Below are 19328 nucleotides of genomic sequence, written 5' to 3' on the forward strand. Positions count from 1 at the left end.
CCTATAGTCACTGTCTGCGCTGAGCATTTAGCACATTTTTATTCTTTTGTTAAAGGGGCTGCCAGTCTCTATGAAATCCCTCTTCTATATGACTCCGCCCCCGAGCAGCCTGGCTCCTCCCACTGGGAACAGTTTTTAGAACGTGAAAAATTCAAGCATCAGCAACTTTGTGTCTGTCTCTGATTTACTTTGTGCTTCAGTTCCTTTACTTTAAAGATCTGTGCTTTCTGTCACTGAACAGAAGCTTGGCCTGGCCCGGCTCTGCTTACACAGCTGTAGGGTTTGCTACAATTGTATTTTCCTACCGGGATTTTTGTGGCTGAAGAATGAAGCGGTCTACGATTTCAGGCTGATACACTGTGACAAAAACTCAGAACATCAGATGTTTTGGATGCTGCTGCGTATGCCAGCACTATGGCATCTCTCTATGAAAACCCCTGAAAAGTTACATCACCTGGTAACATTGTCAGTCTGATTTCTGCACTAGGATACTCTATGATATGTCATTACTATATGGAAATGGCTCAGTTGAAATACTCTGTGCTGCTGTACGTCAAAGCACTAAATATTAATGTACTTTTCTGACTGTGATTAAAAAGAATCTCATGCCCCCTTTTTCAGTCCTCCCTCCCTTCTCTTGAGGCCCCTCTTTCCTCTTGAGGCCCCGCCCTCTTCTTGAGGCCACTCCCTCTTCTTGAGGACTCACCTTCCTCTTGAGGCCCCTCCTTTTTGATGCCCCATCCTCTTCTTGAGGCCCCTCCATCCATCTTTTTGACACCAACCGTCTTCTTGAGGCTCCTCCCCTTTCTTGAATCCTCCCTCCCTCTTCTTTAGGCCACTCCAACTTTTGAAACTTCCTACTTCTTCTTGAGGCCACTCCCTCTTCTTGAGGCCCCTTCTTTTTGATGCCCCATCTTCTTTTTGAGGCCCCTCCATCTATCTTTTTGACACCAACCCTCTTCTTGAGGCTCCTCCCCTTTCTTGAATCCTCCCCCTCTTCTTGAGGCCCCTCCCTCTTCTTTAGGCCCCTCCCTCTTTTGAAACCTCCTACTTCTTCTTGAGGCCACGCCCTCTTCTCGAGGCCCCTCCCATCGTACTATCAGCAGCAATTTCCTGATATACTTTATTTTCTCACTTTTAGTTCTCTGCACTTTATAATAATTCTGGTCTAACTGTAATGGAAATCACCATGCCACCGTGCTTCACCTTCTATACATCAGCCACTCCGAACAAGAAGAGCTGAAGTGTAAATCATGGCAGACGGCGACTGCAGCATCGAAACGGAAGTCTCTTACCGGAGGCAGATCTGATACACTCCGGCATCTTGCTCGTGAATGTTCCTCAGGATTAATGTGAAGACGTCTTCATTCTGCAGAACGTCGCGGCCGCTGAGCTCCTGTCCATCCTTCATCCACTGAACCTCAGGGAAGGGATCTCCAGCGATTGCACAAGAGAGCAGTGCGCTCTGCCCCGGCAATAACACCATGGATTTAGGCTTACTGATGAACCAGGGCTGCGTCCCCTCCTGCGGCTCTGAGACAAAAAAAAAATACATGAAATACACTATATACATATATATATATACACTGCTCAAAAAAATAAGGGGAACACTTAAACAACAGAATATAACTCCAAGTAAATGAAACTTCTGTGAAATCAAACTGTCCACTTAGGAAGCAACACTGATTGACAATCAATCTCACCTGCTGCTGTGCAAATGGAATAGACAATAGATGGAAATTATTGGCAATTATCAAGACCCCCTCAATAAAGGAGTGGTTCTGCAGGTGGGGACCACAGACCACATCTCACTACCAATGCTTTCTGGCTGATGTTTTGGTCACTTTTGAATGTTGGTTGTGTTTTCACACTCGTGGTAGCATGAGACGGACTCTACAACCCACAGAAGTTGCTCAGGTAGTGCAGCTCGTCCAGGATGGCACATCAATGCGAGCTGTGGCAAGGTGGTTTGCTGTGTCTGTCAGCGTAGTGTCCAGAGGCTGGAGGCGCTATCAGGAGACAGGCCATTATACCAGGAGACGTGGAGGGGGCCGTAGGAAGGCAACAACCCAGCAGCAGGACCGCTACCTCCGCCTTTGTGCAAGGAGGAACAGGAGGAGCACAGCCAGAGCCCTGCAAAATGACCTCCAGCAGGCCACAAATGTGCATGTGTCTGCACAAACGGTTAGAAACCGACTCCATGAGGTGGTATGAGGGCCCGACGTCCACAGATAGGGGTTGTGCTCACAGCCCAACACCGTGCAGGACGCTTGGCATTTGCCACAGAACACCAGGATTGGCAAAGTGGCCACTGGCGCCCTGTGCTCTTCACAGATGAAAGCAGGTTCACACGGAGCACATGTGACAGACGTGACAGAGTCTGGAGACGCCGTGGAGAGCGATCTGCTGCCTGCAACATCCTTCAACATGACCGGTTTGGCAGTGGGTCAGTAATGGTGTGGGGTGGCATTTCTTTGGAGGGCCGCACAGCCCTCCATGTGCTCGCCAGAGGTAGCCTGACTGCCATTAGGTACCGAGATGAGATCCTCAGACCCCTTGTGACACCATATGCTGGTGAGGTTGGCCCTGGGTTCCTCCTAATGCAGGACAATGCCAGACCTCATGTGGCTGGAGTGTGTCAGCAGTTCCTGCAAGATGAAGGCATTGAAGCTATGGACTGGCCGCCCGTTCCCCAGACCTGAATCCGATTGAGCACATCTGGGACATCATGTCTCGCTCCATCCACCAACGTCACGTTGCTCCACAGACTGTCCAGGAGTTGGCGGATGCTTTAGTCCAGGTCTGCGAGGAGATCCCACAGGAGACCATCCGCAGCCTCATCAGGAGCATGCCCAGGCGTGGTAGGGAGGTCATACAGGCACGTGGAGGCCACACACAATACTCAGCCTCATCAGGAGCATGCCCAGGCGTTGTAGGGAGGTCATACAGGCACGTGGAGGCCACACACAATACTCAGCCTCATCAGGAGCATGCCCAGGCGTTGTAGGGAGGTCATACAGGCACGTGGAGGCCACACACAATACTCAGCCTCATCAGGAGCATGCCCAGGCATTGTAGGGAGGTCATACAGGCACATGGAGGCCACACACAATACTCAGCCTCATCAGGAGCATGCCCAGGCATTGTAGGGGGGTCATACAGGCACGTGGAGGCCACACACAATACTCAGCCTCATCAGGAGCATGCCCAGGCATTGTAGGGAGGTCATACAGGCACGTGGAGGCCACACACAATACTCAGCCTCATCAGGAGCATGCCCAGGCGTTGTAGGAAGGTCATACAGGCACGTGGAGGCCACACACAATACTGAGCCTCATCAGGAGCATGCCCAGGCGTTGTAGGGAGGTCATACAGGCACGTGGAGACCACACACAATACTCAGCCTCATCAGGAGCATGCCCAGGCGTTGTAGGGAGGTCATACAGGCATGTGGAGGCCACACACAATACTCAGCCTCATCAGGAGCATGCCCAGGCATTGTAGGGAGGTCATACATGCACGTGGAGGCCACACACAATACTCCCCCCTCATCAGGAGCATGCCCAGGCGTTGTAGGGAGGTCATACAGGCACGTGGAGGCCACACACAATACTCAGCCTCATCAGGAGCATGCCCAGGCATTGTAGGGAGGTCATACAGGCACGTGGAGGCCATACACAATACTGAGCCTCATCAGGAGCATGCCCAGGCGTTGTAGGGAGGTCATACAGGCATGTGGAGGCCACACACAATACTCAGCCTCATCAGGAGCATGCCCAGGCGTTGTAGGGAGGTCATACAGGCACGTGGAGGCCATACACAATACTCGGCCTCATCAGGAGCAAGCCCAGGCGTTGTAGGGAGGTCATACAGGCACGTGGAGGCCTCACATAATACTCAGCCTCATCAGGAGCATGCCCAGGCGTTGTAGGGAGGTCATACAGGCACGTGGAGGCCATACACAATACTCGGCCTCATCAGGAGCATGCCCAGGCGTTGTAGGGAGGTCATACAGGCACGTGGAGGCCACACACAATACTCAGCCTCATCAGGAGCATGCCCAGGCGTTGTAGGAAGGTCATACAGGCACGTGGAGGCCACACACAATACTCAGCCTCATCAGGAGCATGCCCAGGCGTTGTAGGGAAGTCATACAGGCACGTGGAGGCCACACACAATACTCAGCCTCATCAGGAGCATGCCCAGGCGTTGTAGGGAGGTCATACAGGCACGTGGAGGCCACACACAATACTGAGACTCATTTTGACTTGTTTTAAAGGACATTACATCAAAGTTGGATCAGCCTGTAGTGTGTTTTTCCACTTTAATTTTGGGGGTGACTCCACATCCAGGCCTCCAGTGGTTAATAAATGTGATTTCCATTGATGATTTTTGTGTGATTTTGTTGTCAGCACATTCAGCTTTGTACAGAACAAAGTATTCACTGAGAAGATTTCATTCATTCAGATCTAGGATGTGTTATTTGAGTGGTCACTTTATTTTTTTGAGCAGTGTATATTGTATGTATATGTATATATACATACATACACACAAACTGTAGCAAAGCCAGGTAAGACTGGGTTAACTCTGAAGGTCTTGATTAGATGGACCTGGCGAGCTTTGACTAAGAACCAGGTAATGGGTTCACTATGGAGTCAGTCTACTGGATGTTGAGTGGAGTGCATTGAAGTTGGTGAGTGACCAGCTAAAACGTGAGCTGCGTCTGAGAGAGAGACAAGCCAGGGTCTCTCTCTGAATGGAGACTGCACGGGACAGCTAGGAAAGCTGAGCAGTCTGTGTGTTGGAGCTGCAGTTTGATCAGCGTGAGATTCTGGCTAGCCTCTCTTTCCATCTTTAATACAATTCACTCTGGTCAGCTGCCCAGCTGACTGACTAAGGAGTTGAACCCTTCTGTTTGGTGCCGGAAGATGCTGGAGCTTGGGCTGAAGGTGATACCAATACTGGAAGGATCGTATCCCTTATTTGAGTAAAGTTTGCTCAGGGAGAAAGGACTGTATATATCACCTTATTGTGCCTGGAGGAAGAAGAGACGTCCGGTGTTGGCAGTGTTAGCCAGAAGCTGAGAGCGAGAGGACTGTACTCCGTTGGGGGGAGCCGCACTGACATATACGAGCTGCTGAATGAGCCGGTTATTGGCTGTGATACCTTTGTTGCCAGCAGAGGCTGTTTTTGGTTTTGAATCACTTGGGAGTTTTATGAAAGCAATAAAACTGCACTTGTTTGGACCAAACCGCATTGTCTGTGTGAATTCTGCCTAATGCTTACGTGAGAGAATGAAACCTTACAATATCACATACACATCATCCATATATACCCCATACAGTGCTGTACTGATATATATATATGTACTATACTGAAATATCTGTCTTGGAAGGTTTATGTATCTATATCGTACTGAGATGTAATAGACAGATAAACAGATGTACGCTGTGCTGTAATATCTGAATATACACTGCACGGCACAGTGGACTGTGTACATATGTTTTATATATACACACAACAGGTTAAATAAATATTGAACTTGTCACCAATTTTCTTAGTAAATCTATTTGAAAAGGTGCTATTGACATGAAATTCTCCCCAGATGTCGGTAACAATCCATCCAATCCACACGGGAAAGAAATCATCATAGATGTCCATGAATTGTGTTTAATAATGAGAAATGACACCGGGAAAAAGTACTGACCACATGAAGAAAGAGGAGCAAAAAGCCCTGGAAAGTCCTGACACCGGCTGAGATCTGTCCGATATTAGGAAGCGATCCTGACACTGACTGACCAATAATATCAGCAGGTTCACCTGACGGCCGATTAAAAGGAGTCTCATTACCCAGGGGTCAGACAAACATCTCATGATGGAGAAGATCCAGTGAGCGGCATCAAGACCTTCACAACCTGGAGTCAGCAGGCACAACTGTGTCACAGAAAACTGTATGTGGTGCACTCAACCTCCATGATCTGTAAGCACGCTCACCACTCAACCTCCATGATCTGTATGCACACTCACCACTCAACCTCCATGATCTGTATGCACGCTCACCACACAACCTCCACGACCTGTATGCACGCTCACCACGCAACCTCCACGACCTGTATGCACACTCACCACGCAACCTCCACGACCTGTATGCACGCTCACCACTCAACCTCCATGATCTGTATGCACGCTCACCACACAACCTCCACGACCTGTATGCACGCTCACCACGCAACCTCCACGACCTGTATGCACGCTCACCACGCAACCTCCACGGCCTGTATGCACGCTCACCACGCAACCTCCACGACCTGTATGCACGCTCACCACACAACCTCCACGACCTGTATGCACGCTCACCACACAACCTCCACGACCTGTATGCACGCTCACCACACAACCTCCATGATCTGTATGCACGCTCACCACACAACCTCCACGACCTGTATGCACGCTCACCACACAACCTCCACGATCTGTATGCACGCTCACCACACAACCTCCACGACCTGTATGCACGCTCACCACACAACCTCCACGACCTGTATGCACGCTCACCACACAACCTCCACGACCTGTATGCACACTCACCACACAACCTCCACGGCCTGTATGCACGCTCACCACACAACCTCCATGATCTGTATGCACGCTCACCACACAACCTCCACGACCTGTATGCACGCTCACCACACAACCTCCATGACCTGTATGCACGCTCACCACACAACCTCCATGATCTGTATGCACGCTCACCACACAACCTCCATGATCTGTATGCACGCTCACCACACAACCTCCACGACCTGTATGCACGCTCACCACACAACCTCCATGATCTGTATGCACGCTCACCACACAACCTCCACGACCTGTATGCACGCTCACCACACAACCTCCACGACCTGTATGCACGCTCACCACACAACCTCCATGATCTGTATGCACGCTCACCACGCAACCTCCACGACCAGTATGCACACTCACCACGCAACCTCCACGACCAGTATGCACGCTCACCACGCAACCTCCACGACCTGTATGCACGCTCACCACGCAACCTCCACGGCCTGTATGCACACTCACCACGCAACCTCCACGACCTGTATGCACGCTCACCACGCAACCTCCACGGCCTGTATGCACGCTCACCACGCAACCTCCATGATCTGTATGCACGCTCACCACACAACCTCCATGATCTGTATGCACCCTCACCACACAACCTCCACGACCTGTATGCACGCTCACCACACAACCTCCACGACCTGTATGCACGCTTACCACGCAACCTCCACGGCCTGTATGCACGCTCACCACGCAACCTCCATGATCTGTATGCACACTCACCACGCAACCTCCATGATCTGTATGCACGCTCACCACACAACCTCCACGGCCTGTATGCACGCTCACCACACAACCTCCATGATCTGTATGCACGCTCACCACACAACCTCCATGATCTGTATGCACGCTCACCACACAACCTCCACGGCCTGTATGCACGCTCACCACACAACCTCCACGGCCTGTATGCACACTCACCACACAACCTCCACGGCCTGTATGCACGCTCACCACACAACCTCCATGTCCTGTATGCACGCTCACCACACAACCTCCATGTCCTGTATGCACGCTCACCATGCAACCTCCACGGCCTGTATGCACGCTCACCACGCAACCTCCATGTCCTGTATGCACGCTCACCACACAACCTCCATGTCCTGTAGCACGCTCACCACGCAACCTCCACGGTCAGTATGCATGCTCACCACGCAACCTCCATGGCCTGTATGCACGCTCACCACGCAACCTCCATTGCCTGTATGCACGCTCGCCACACAACCTCCATTGCCTGTATGCACGCTCGCCACACAACCTCCATTGCCTGTATGCATGCTCACCACGCAACCTCCATTGCCTGTATGCACGCTCACCATGCAACCTCCACGGCCTGTATGCACGCTCACCACGCAACCTCCATTTTCTGTATGCACGCTCACCACGCAACCTCCATTGCCTGTATGCACGCTCACGATGCAACCTCCATTGCCTGTATGCACGCTCACCACGCAACCTCCATTTTCTGTATGCACGCTCACCACGCAACCTCCATTGCCTGTATGCACGCTCACGACGCAACCTCCATGGCCTGTATGCACGCTCACCACGCAAGCTCCATTGCCTGTATGCACGCTCACCACACAACCTCCATGGCCTGTACGCACGCTCACCACACAACCTCCGTTGCCTGTATGCACGCTCACCACACAACCTCCGTTGTCTGTATGCACGCTCACCACGCAACCTCCACGGCCTGTATGCACGCTCACCACGCAACCTCCATTGCCTCTATGCACGCTCACCACGCAACCTCCATTTTCTGTATGCACGCTCACCACGCAACCTCCATTGCCTGTATGTACGCTCACCACGCAACCTCCATTGCCTCTACGCACGCTCACCACACAACCTCCATTGCCTGTATGCACTCTCACCACGCAACCTCCATTGTCTGTATGTACGCTCACCACACAACCTCCATGGCCTGTATGCACGCTCACCACACAACCTTCATTGCTGAACAAAAATCATGTTCAAGCACATTTATAGTTAGCTCGACAACATTTAGACAAGCCTGTGAAATACTGCGAGAATATAGTCTGGTCACATAAGACCATAATTGAACTCTTTGGATGCCATAATACACATCATGTTTGGAGGCCAAAAGGCAACTGCATATCACCCCAAAAACACCATACCAACATTCAAGTGTGGCGGTGGAACATCATGGTGTGCGGCTGGTTTTCAGTACACGGCACTGGCAAACTTCATATAATTGGGGGAAGGATGAATGAACAAATGTACCCAGACATTCTTGATAAAATTCTGCTGCCATCTACCAGGATGATGATGATGAAACGAGGGTGGACATTTCAGCAAGACAATAATCCCAAACACACAGCCAAAGAAACTCTCTATTGGTGTCAGAGAAAGATGAAGCTGCTAGAACGGCCGAGCCGATCACCCGACCTGAATCCAAGAGAAAATGTATGGAAGGAACTAAAGCTCAGAGTTCATAGAAGAAGCCACGGAAGTTTCAGGATGTGACGAGTGTTTGTGTGGAAGAATGGGCCAAAATCACACCTGAGCAATGCCTGCGACTAGTTTCTCCATACAGGAGGCGTCTTGAACCTTCATCACCATCAAAGGTTTTGAACAAAGTCTTGATTACATTTCAGTAAGCATGGTCAATACTTTTCTTGGTGTCATTTCTCATTATTACACATAATTTATGGACATCTATGGAATATTTCTTTGCCTGTGTGGATTGGATGGTTGTTACCGAGATCTGGTGAGAATTTCATGTCAATAGCACCTTTACAAATAGATTTACTAAGAAAATCAGTGATGTGTCCAATACTTATTTCACCGGCTGTAAATAGCATAGGGGACTTGGTAAACACGGTCTGTTTTTTGGTCAAAAAAAGTGTAAAAAAACATTCTTCCAGTGCCAAGGTGTACCACCCATTCAGGACGATCCTGACCTCTAGTATTAAAACCTTACCATGTGTCAAAAATGACCTCAATGTGAATAATGGCTCTGGTTATGGACACATGCACACTTCTCACCTTGCACGGTCAGCATGGCCTCGGTCCGCGCCCGTCCCAGGCTATTCCAGGCCTCACAAGTGTACTTCCCAGTGTCCTCAGGAAACACCTCCTGGATGTACAGGCAGAAGGTGTCGCCGCTCCTCTCAAAGTGAAAATCCTCCGTCTCCTGGATCTCTTTACCATTATGGAACCAGACCATCTCTGCCGGGGGATGAGCTTAATCAATTGGAAATAAAGAGCAAATCAACAAAAACTAATGACTTGGGTTTATACTTCCCATGAAAAACTCTGCAATGTTCTACTGATCATAAGAACCATGACAGCAGCTGACCTCACTACAGAGAAATGCAAAATATTATGACATAATTCAGCTGTTTATTGTTATAGTAGAAAAATGAGGGCTCTGCTTCCTAATGTAGTCAGAACCCCCATCTCCTGTGTGCAGTGGTCCGCTCCACATTGGAGCAGTCAGTCCATGAGTTCATGGGTGGAACAGAGCACTGAAAAAAATGGGGGTTCTGACTACACTATAAGACAGTTAATAAATTCAGTTTCCTGGGGATTGTGGTTTCTGCTACAAAAAATAAATGGGCAAAAAATATTTTACTAAATGGGGTAAAAAAAATGGTGCGTTCGAGACAAATATCAGGATGCTGCTTTCTTGAAAACCATCATACAGACACAGCAATGAATTACCTGTAACCTCAACGCTCATCACCACCTGGCTCCCATCCATAACCTGGAGATCACAGAGACCCTTCACAAAAACTGGAGCAGAACTGATCCTGGGAGGTGGCACTCTGGAACTTTTCATTTTTCCAGTAGACTGTCTTTCTGAAAAACAAAAAGAAGAGGAGGATTACTAAAAATCCAGAGATGAAACAAACCCCAAGGAGCCAGAGAAACCATAGTGGAAACCCTAAGGAAGCCACAGAAAAACCATGGAGGAAACCCAAAGAAAGCCCACAGAGAAACCATGGAGGAAACCCCAAGGAAGACAGTAAGAAACCATGCAGAAATCCCCAAGGAAGCCAGAGAGAAATTATGAAGGAAAACCCAAGGATGCCACAGAAAAATTATGGAGGAAATCCCAAGGATGCCACAGAAAAAATCGAGGAGGAAACCTTAAGGAAGCCACAGAGGAACCATGGAGGAAGTCCCAATGAAGCCACAGAAAAAAACATGAAAGAAACACCATGGAAGCCAGAGAGGAACCATGGAGAAAACCCCAAGGAAGGCACAGAGGAACTGTGTAGGAAACTGCAAGGAGGACACAGAGGAACCATGAGGGAAAACGCAAGGAAGCCACAGAGGAACCATGTAGGAAACCCCAAGGAAGCCACAGAAAAATTATGGAAGAAACCCCAAGGATGCCACAGAAAAATCATAGAGGAAACCCCAAGAAAGGCACAGAAAAATCGTGGAGGAAACCTCAAGGAAGCCACAGAGGAACCATGGAGAAAACCCCAAGGAAGCCACAGAGGAAACTGTAAGAAAGCCATAGAAAAAAACATGGAGGAAATCACAAGGAAGCCACAGAGGAACCATGTAGGAAACCGCAAGGAGGCCACAGAAAAACCATGGAGAAAACCCCAAGGAAGGCACAGCAGTATCATGGGGGGAACCTCAAGGAAGGCACAGAAAAATCATGGAGGAAACCTCAAGGAAGCCACAGAGAAACCATGGAGGAAGTCCAAATGAAGCCACAGAAAACCCATTAAAGAACCCCCAAGGAAGCCAGAGAGGAACCATGGAGGAAACCGCAAGGAAGCCACAGAGGAACCATGTAGGAAACCCCAAGGAAGACACAGAAAAACCAAGGAGAAAACCTGAAGGAAGAAGCAGAGAAACCATGGCGAAAACCCCAATGAAGCCACAGAAAAAACATGGAGGAAACCCAAAAAAGACATAGAGAAACCATGGAGGAAACCCAAAGGGAGCCACAGAGGAAGCATGGAGGAAACCACAAGGATGAAACAGGAAAGCCATGGAAGAAACCCCAAGGAAACCACATAGGAACAACGGAGGAAACCCCAAAGAAACCAGAGAGGAACCATGGAGAAAATCCCAAAGAAAGTACAGAAGAACTATGAAGGAAACACCAAAGAAGCCACAGCGGAACCATAGAGGAAACCGCAAGGAAGCCACAGAAAAACCATGGAGGAAACCCAAAATAGACACAGAGAAACCATGGAGGAAACCCAAGGAAGCCACAGAAGAACCATGGAGGAAGTCCAAATGAAGCCACAGAAAACCCATTGAAGAAACCCCAAGGAAGCCAGAGAGGAACCATGGAGGAAACCGCAAGTAAGCCACACAGGAACCATGAAGGAAACCCCAAGGAAGACACAGAAAAATCAAGGAGAAAACCTTAAGGAAGCCGCAGAGGTACCATGGAGGAAACCCCAAGGAAGCCACAGAAAAACTATGTAGAAAACCCCAAGGAAGCCACAGAAAAAACATGGAGGAAACCCAAAAAAGACACAGAGAAACCATGGAGGAAAGCCCAAGGGAGCCACAGAGGAACCATGGAGGAAAACACAAGGATGCCACAGGAAAGCCATGGAAGAAACCCCAATGAAACCACAGAGGAACAATGGAGGAAACCCCAAAGAAACCACAGAGGAACCATGGAGGAAATCCCAAAGAAAGTACAGAGGAACCATGGAGGAAACCCAAGGAAGCCACAGAAAAACAATGGAGGAGACCCCAAGGAAGCCACAGAAAAACCATGGAAGAAACCCCAAAGAAACCACAGAGGAACCATGGAGGAAACCCCAAAGAGTTACAGAGTCACAACGTCTAGGTGTAAATAGTAATGAAAGGATTCACTGACAAAAAGCAGGGATCTTAAGAATGATGAGAAATTGAGTCTATAAAGAAGTTGCAGGACTGCACGTTCCACAATGTTGACTTGTTTTGAACTCTTTACTGATGATGGTCACACCGAACCAGTGATTGCTGGTTTATAATGTGAGACCGGACTTCCGATCATCAGATACAACTCTAGATCCAGCGATCGCAGCTATGGAGATAACGCATTAATTCTCCTCAATTTAAGAAGTAGTCCATGTTAAATCTGTCTTGCTGCAGGGAGGATAGGAATCGAGGTCTTGGAGGGGGCACACATCTGTAGCCTCCGACAGCCGCGCTCATTATGGAAAAATGGGATCCACAGATTGTCAGTAATGTACACACACTAAAAATACTGGCAGATTTTCCCACACAATTCCACTCCTGAAATAGCCACAATTCCTGTCCACAGGACAGCGGTGCCGGAGGGGGGTAAACGCTGCTCATATGTACAGAGCACGGGGGCATCACACAGCTGGAGGAGCGCCACAGCGCCACATGGCAGGTCCGGCCTCAGATCTACTGACATACGGACCAGGTCCAGCCTCAGATCTACTGACATACGGACCGGGTCCAGCCTCAGATCTACTGACATACGGAGCGGGTCCAGCCTCAGATCTACTGACATACGGAGCGGGTCCAGCCTCAGATCTACTGACATAAGGACCGGGTCCAGCCTCAGATCTACTGACATACGCACCGGGTCCAGCCTCAGATCTACTGACATACGGAGCGGGTCCAGCCTCAGATCTACTGACATACGCACCGGGTCCAGCCTCAGATCTACTGACATACGGAGCGGGTCCAGCCTCAGATCTACTGACATACGGAGCGGGTCCAGCCTCAGATCTACTGACATACGGAGCGGGTCCAGCCTCAGATCTACTGACATACGCACCGGGTCCAGCCTCAGATCTACTGACATACGGAGCGGGTTCAGCCTCAGATCTACTGACATTCGGAGCGGGTCCTGCATCAGATCTACTGGCATAAGGACCGGGTCCAGCCTCAGATCTACTGACATAAGGACCGGGTCCAGCCTCAGATCTACTGACATTCGGAGCGTGTCCTGCATCAGATCTACTGACATTCGGAGCGGGTCCTGCATCAGATCTACTGACATACGCACCGGGTCCAGCCTCAGATCTACTGACATACGCACCGGATCCAGCCTCAGATCTACTGACATACGCACCGGGTCCAGCCTCAGATCTACTGACATAAGGAGCGGGTCCAGCCTCAGATCTACTGACATAAGGAGCGGGTCCAGACTCAGATCTACTAACATACGGACCGGGTCCAGCCTCAGATCTACTGACATACGGACCGGGTCCAGACTCAGATCTACTGACATACGGAGCGGGTCCTGCATCAGATCTACTGACATACGGACCGGGTCCAGCCTCAGATCTACTGACATACGGACCGGGTCCTGCATCAGATCTACTGACATAAGGACCGGGTCCAGCCTCAGATCTACTGACATACGGAGCGGGTCCAGACTCAGATCTACTGACATACGGAGCGGGTCCAGCCTCAGATCTACTGACTTACGGACCGGGTCCAGCCTCAGATCTACTGACATACGGACCGGGTCCTGCATCAGATCTACTGACATACGGACCGGGTCCAGCCTCAGATCTACTGACATACGGACCGGGTCCTGCATTAGATCTACTGACATACGGACCGGGTCCGGCCTCAGATCTACTGACATACGGAGCGGGTCCTGCATCAGATCTACTGACATAAGGACCGGGTCCTGCATCAGATCTACTGACATACGGACCGGGTCCAGCCTCAGATCTACTGACATACAGACCGGGTCCTGCATCAGATCTACTGACATAAGGAGCGGGTCCAGACTCCGATCTACTGACATACGGAGCGGGTCCAGCCTCAGATCTACAGACATACGGACCGGGTTCTGCATCAGATCTACTGACATAAGCACCGGGTCCTGCATCAGATCTACTGACATACGGACCGGGTCCAGCCTCAGATCTACTGCCATACGGACCGGGTCCAGCATCAGATCTACTGACATATGGACCGGGTCCTGCATCAGATCTACTGACATACGGACCGGGTCCAGGCTCAGATCTACTGACATACGAACCGGGTCCAGCCTCAGATCTACTGACATACGGACCGGGTCCAGCCTCAGATCTACTGACATACGGACCGGGTCCAGCCTCAGATCTACTGACATACGGAGCGGGTCCTGCATCAGATCTACTGACATACGGACCGGGTCCAGCCTCAGATCTACTGACATACGGACCGGGTCCTGCATCAGATCTACTGACATAAGGACCGGGTCCAGCCTCAGATCTACTGACATACGGAGCGGGTCCAGCCTCAGATCTACTGACATACGGAGCGGGTCCAGCCTCAGATCTACTGACATACGGACCGGGTCCAGCCTCAGATCTACTGACATACGGAGCGGGTCCAGCCTCAGATCTACTGACATACGGAGCGGGTCCTGCATCAGATCTACTGACATACGGACCGGGTCCAGCCTCAGATCTACTGACATACGGACCGGGTCCTGCATTAGATCTACTGACATACGGACCGGGTCCGGCCTCAGATCTACTGACATACGGAGCGGGTCCTGCATCAGATCTACTGACATACGGAGCGGGTCCTGCATCAGATCTACTGACATACGGACCGGGTCCAGCCTCAGATCTACTGACATACAGACCGGGTCCTGCATCAGATCTACTGACATAAGGAGCGGGTCCAGACTCCGATCTACTGACATACGGACCGGGTCCAGCCTCAGATCTACAGACATACGGACCGGGTTCTGCATCAGATCTACTGACATACGCACCGGGTCCTGCATCAGATCTACTGACATACGGACCGGGTCCAGCCTCAGATCTACTGCCATAAGGACCGGGTCCTGCATCAGATCTACTGACATACGGACCGGGTCCAGGCTCAGATCTACTGACATACGGACCGGGTCCAGCCTCAGATCTAATGACATACGGAGCGGGTCCAGCCTCAGATCTACTGACATACGGAGCGGGTCCAGACTCAGATCTACTGACATACGGAGCGGGTCCTGCATCAGATCAACTGACATATGGACCGGGTCCTGCATCAGATCTACTGACATGCGGACCGGGTCCAACATCAGATTTACTGACATACGGACCAGGTCCTGCATCAGATCTACTGATGCAAGGACCGGGTCCACCTTTTATAATCACTGATGCATGGACCGGGCCCACTTTTTATATTTACTGATGCACGGACCGGGTCCACCTTTTATATTTACTGATGCAAGGACCGGGTCCACCTTTCAGATTTGCTGACGCATGGACCGGGTCCACCTTTTATATTTACTGACGCAAGGACCGGGTCCACCTTTTATAATCACTGATGCATGGACCGGGCCCACTTTTTATATTTACTGATGCACGGACCGGGTCCACCTTTTATATTTACTGACGCAAGGACCGGGTCCACCTTTCAGATTTTCTGACGCACGGACCGGGTCCACCTTTCAGATTTTCTGACGCATGGACCGGGTCCACCTTTTATATTTACTGATGCACGGACCGGGTCCACCTTTTATATTTACTGATGCACGGACTGGGTCCACCTTTCAGATTTGCTGACGCATGGACCGGGTCCACCTTTTATATTTACTGACGCAAGGACCGGGTCCACCTTTCAGATTTGCTGACGCATGGACCGGGTCCACCTTTTATATTTACTGACGCAAGGACCGGGTCCACCTTACAGAATTGCTGACGCATGGACCGGGTCCACCTTTTATATTTACTGATGCACGGACTGGGTCCACCTTTCAGATTTGCTGACGCATGGACCGGGCCCACCTTTTATATTTACTGATGCACGGACTGGGTCCACCTTTCAGATTTGCTGACGCACGGACCGGGTCCACCTTTTATATTTACTGACGCACGGACCGGGTCCACCTTTCAGACTTGCTGACGCACGGACCGGGTCCACCTTTTATATTCACTGATGCACGGACCGGGTCCACCTTTTATATTCACTGACGCACGGACCGGGTCCACCTTTCAGATTTGCTGACGCACGGACCGGGTCCACCTTTCAGATTTGCTGACGCATGGACCGGGTCCACCTTTTATATTTACTGATGCACGGACTGGGTCCACCTTTCAGATTTGCTGACGCATGGACCGGGCCCACCTTTTATATTTACTGATGCACGGACTGGGTCCACCTTTCAGATTTGCTGACGCACGGACCGGGTCCACCTTTTATATTTACTGACGCACGGACCGGGTCCACCTTTCAGACTTGCTGACGCACGGACCGGGTCCACCTTTTATATTCACTGATGCACGGACCGGGTCCACCTTTTATATTCACTGACGCACGGACCGGGTCCACCTTTCAGATTTGCTGACGCACGGACCGGGTCCACCTTTCAGATTCGCTGACGCACGGACCGGGTCTACCTTTCAGATTCGCTGAGGCACGGACCGGGTCCACCTTTCAGATTTGCTGACGCACGGACCGGGTCCACCTTTCAGATTTGCTGACGCACGGACCGGGTCCACCTTTCAGATTTTCTGACGCACGGACCGGGTCCACCTTTCAGATTTTCTGACGCACGGACCGGGTCCACCTTTCAGATTTTCTGACGCACGGACCGGGTCCACCTTTCAGATTTGCTGCCGCGCTGTACGGATCCATCATTACTCCGTGTAATAACAGGAGAGCTCTCGGAGTCGCGCTGATATTACAGATGGAGGAGATGATAAATGGCCGACAGTTTATAAATACCGAGACTGGAAACTGGCGGAGATTTCACAATCCAGAGATTTCCCCATCTCAGGATCCAGCAGAAATAGAAGCGAGCAGAAAGCAAAGGCTGGGAATACTGGGAAATCAGCCATAAACATAGACAGCGGTATTGTGTCTGGACCGGGCGGAGTTAACCCTTCACCTGCTGCAGAAATATTGAATGGGAAATCATCACAACCAATTGGAACTGGGCGATGATTCGCTAACTTGCCAATGCGACTTTCCAGTATCCCACACCCTCCTCTGCTTGCTGTCAATGAGGTTTATCTATAGGGGTGTGCCATAGGGGGTGTAGAGGTGGTGGTCGCATCTGGTCCTGAAGATTAAAGTTACATCTTCACTACATTGGTACATTGTCACAAATGCTCAGCTGTGGGACAAGACAGATTTACAGGTTCAGTAGACAAATTTTCCCCAATTAATGACAGCAAGCGGAGATCTTGGTGAATAACTGAAATACAAGTCTATTGGGAAGTTACACAATATTTCAAACAAAAAAGCTTTATTTATAGAGCGCTGGCCCTTTAATGGTGACGGGGATTGGAAATTTGGTAATGTTTAGATCGCGCTCATAGACTGTGTGGCCGATGTATGGTGCAGCGCAGCACCGACAACAACTCCCATCAGCCCCGGGCACCTGATCGGAGTTAGCAGGAAGCAATTACCCATCAGAATCAGCGCACGACCGTGGGAAAAAGGAAAGAAAACAAATCCAGAACATTCAAGAGAAAAATGCTGCATCCGTCCACAGATCACAACTCCCCAGCTCCAGGGCATACTCCAGTCACCTCCAAAGCTGCAGTCACTATTCTGCTGTTACATCGTGTCTTATCCTCCAGTCACCTCCAAAGCTGCAGTCACTATTCTGCTGTTACATTGTGTCTTATCCTCCACTCACCTCCAGAGCTGCAGTCACTATTCTGCTGTTACATCGTGTCTTATCCTCCACTCACCTCCAGAGCTGCAGTCACTATTCTGCTGTTAAATCGTGTCTTATCCTCCACTCAAATCCAGAGCTGCAGTCACTATTCTGCTGTTACATCGTATCTTATCCTACAGTCACCTCCAGAGCTGCAGTCACTATTCTGCTGTTACATCGTGTCTTATGCTCCACTCACCTCCAAAGCTGCGGTCACTATTCTGCTGTTACATTGTGTCTTATCCTCCACTCAAATCCAGAGCTGCAGTCACTATTCTGCTGTTACATCATGTCTTATCCTTCAGTCACCTCCAGAGCTGCGGTCACTATTCTGCTGTTACATCGTATCTTATCCTACAGTCACCTCCAGAGCTACAGTCACTATTCTGCTGTTACATCATGTCTTATCCTCCAGTCACCTCCAAAGCTGCAGTCACTATTCTGCTGTTACATTGTGTCTTATCCTCCACTCACCTCCAGAGCTGCGGTCACTATTCTGCTGTTACATCGTGTCTTATCCCCCAGTCACCTCCAGAGCAGCAGTCACTATTCTGCTGTTACATGGGGTCTTATCCTCCAGTCACCTCCAGAGCTGCAATCACTATTCTGCTGTTACATCAGGTCTTATCCTCCAGAGCTGCAATCACTATTCTGCTGTTACATCAGGTCTTATCCTCCAGAGCTGCGGTCACTATGCTCCTGTTACATCGTGTCTTATCCTCCAGTCACCTCCAGAGCTGCAGTCACTATTCTGCTGTTACATCGTGTCTTATCCCCAGTCACCTCCTGAGCAGCACTCACTATTCTGCTGTTACATCATGTCTTATCCCCCAGTCACCCCAAGAGCTGCACTCACTATTCTGCTGTTACATCATGTCTTATCCTCCACTCACCTCCAGAGCTGCAGTCACTCTTCTGCTGTTACATCGTGTCTTATGCTCCAGTCACCTTCAGAGCGGACGTCACTATTCTGTTGTTACATCATGTCTTATCCTCCAGTCACCTCCAGAGCTGCAGTCACTATTCTGTTGTTACATGGTGTCTTATCCTCCAGTCACCTCCAGAGCTGCAGTCACTATTCTGCTGTTACATGGTGTCTTATCCTCCAGTCACC

The 19328-nt window shown here is 50.2% G+C and overlaps 1 protein-coding gene across 7 annotated transcripts in view; it reads right to left on the reverse strand.

Moving 5' to 3' along the window:
- The window catches only part of MYLK (myosin light chain kinase), a 471929-nt gene that overhangs the window by 279884 nt on the left and 172717 nt on the right, over positions 1-19328 (reverse strand). For 6 of the 7 annotated variants that reach the window (XM_073647529.1, XM_073647527.1, XM_073647531.1 and 3 more), the window contains 3 exons: positions 10315-10452; positions 9637-9834; positions 1296-1533 (listed from right to left, as the gene is read on the reverse strand). In XM_073647529.1, the coding sequence (XP_073503630.1) occupies positions 1296-1533; positions 9637-9834; positions 10315-10452 (574 nt within the window). The remainder of the gene's footprint in view (positions 1-1295; positions 1534-9636; positions 9835-10314; positions 10453-19328) is intronic. The other variant, XM_073647528.1, reaches the window with a different exon arrangement.

This window comes from Phyllobates terribilis, unplaced genomic scaffold, assembly GCF_046119375.1.
Source record: "Phyllobates terribilis strain yellow unplaced genomic scaffold, ASM4611937v1 Scaffold_9__5_contigs__length_417890890, whole genome shotgun sequence".
NCBI lineage: Eukaryota > Metazoa > Chordata > Amphibia > Anura > Dendrobatidae > Phyllobates > Phyllobates terribilis.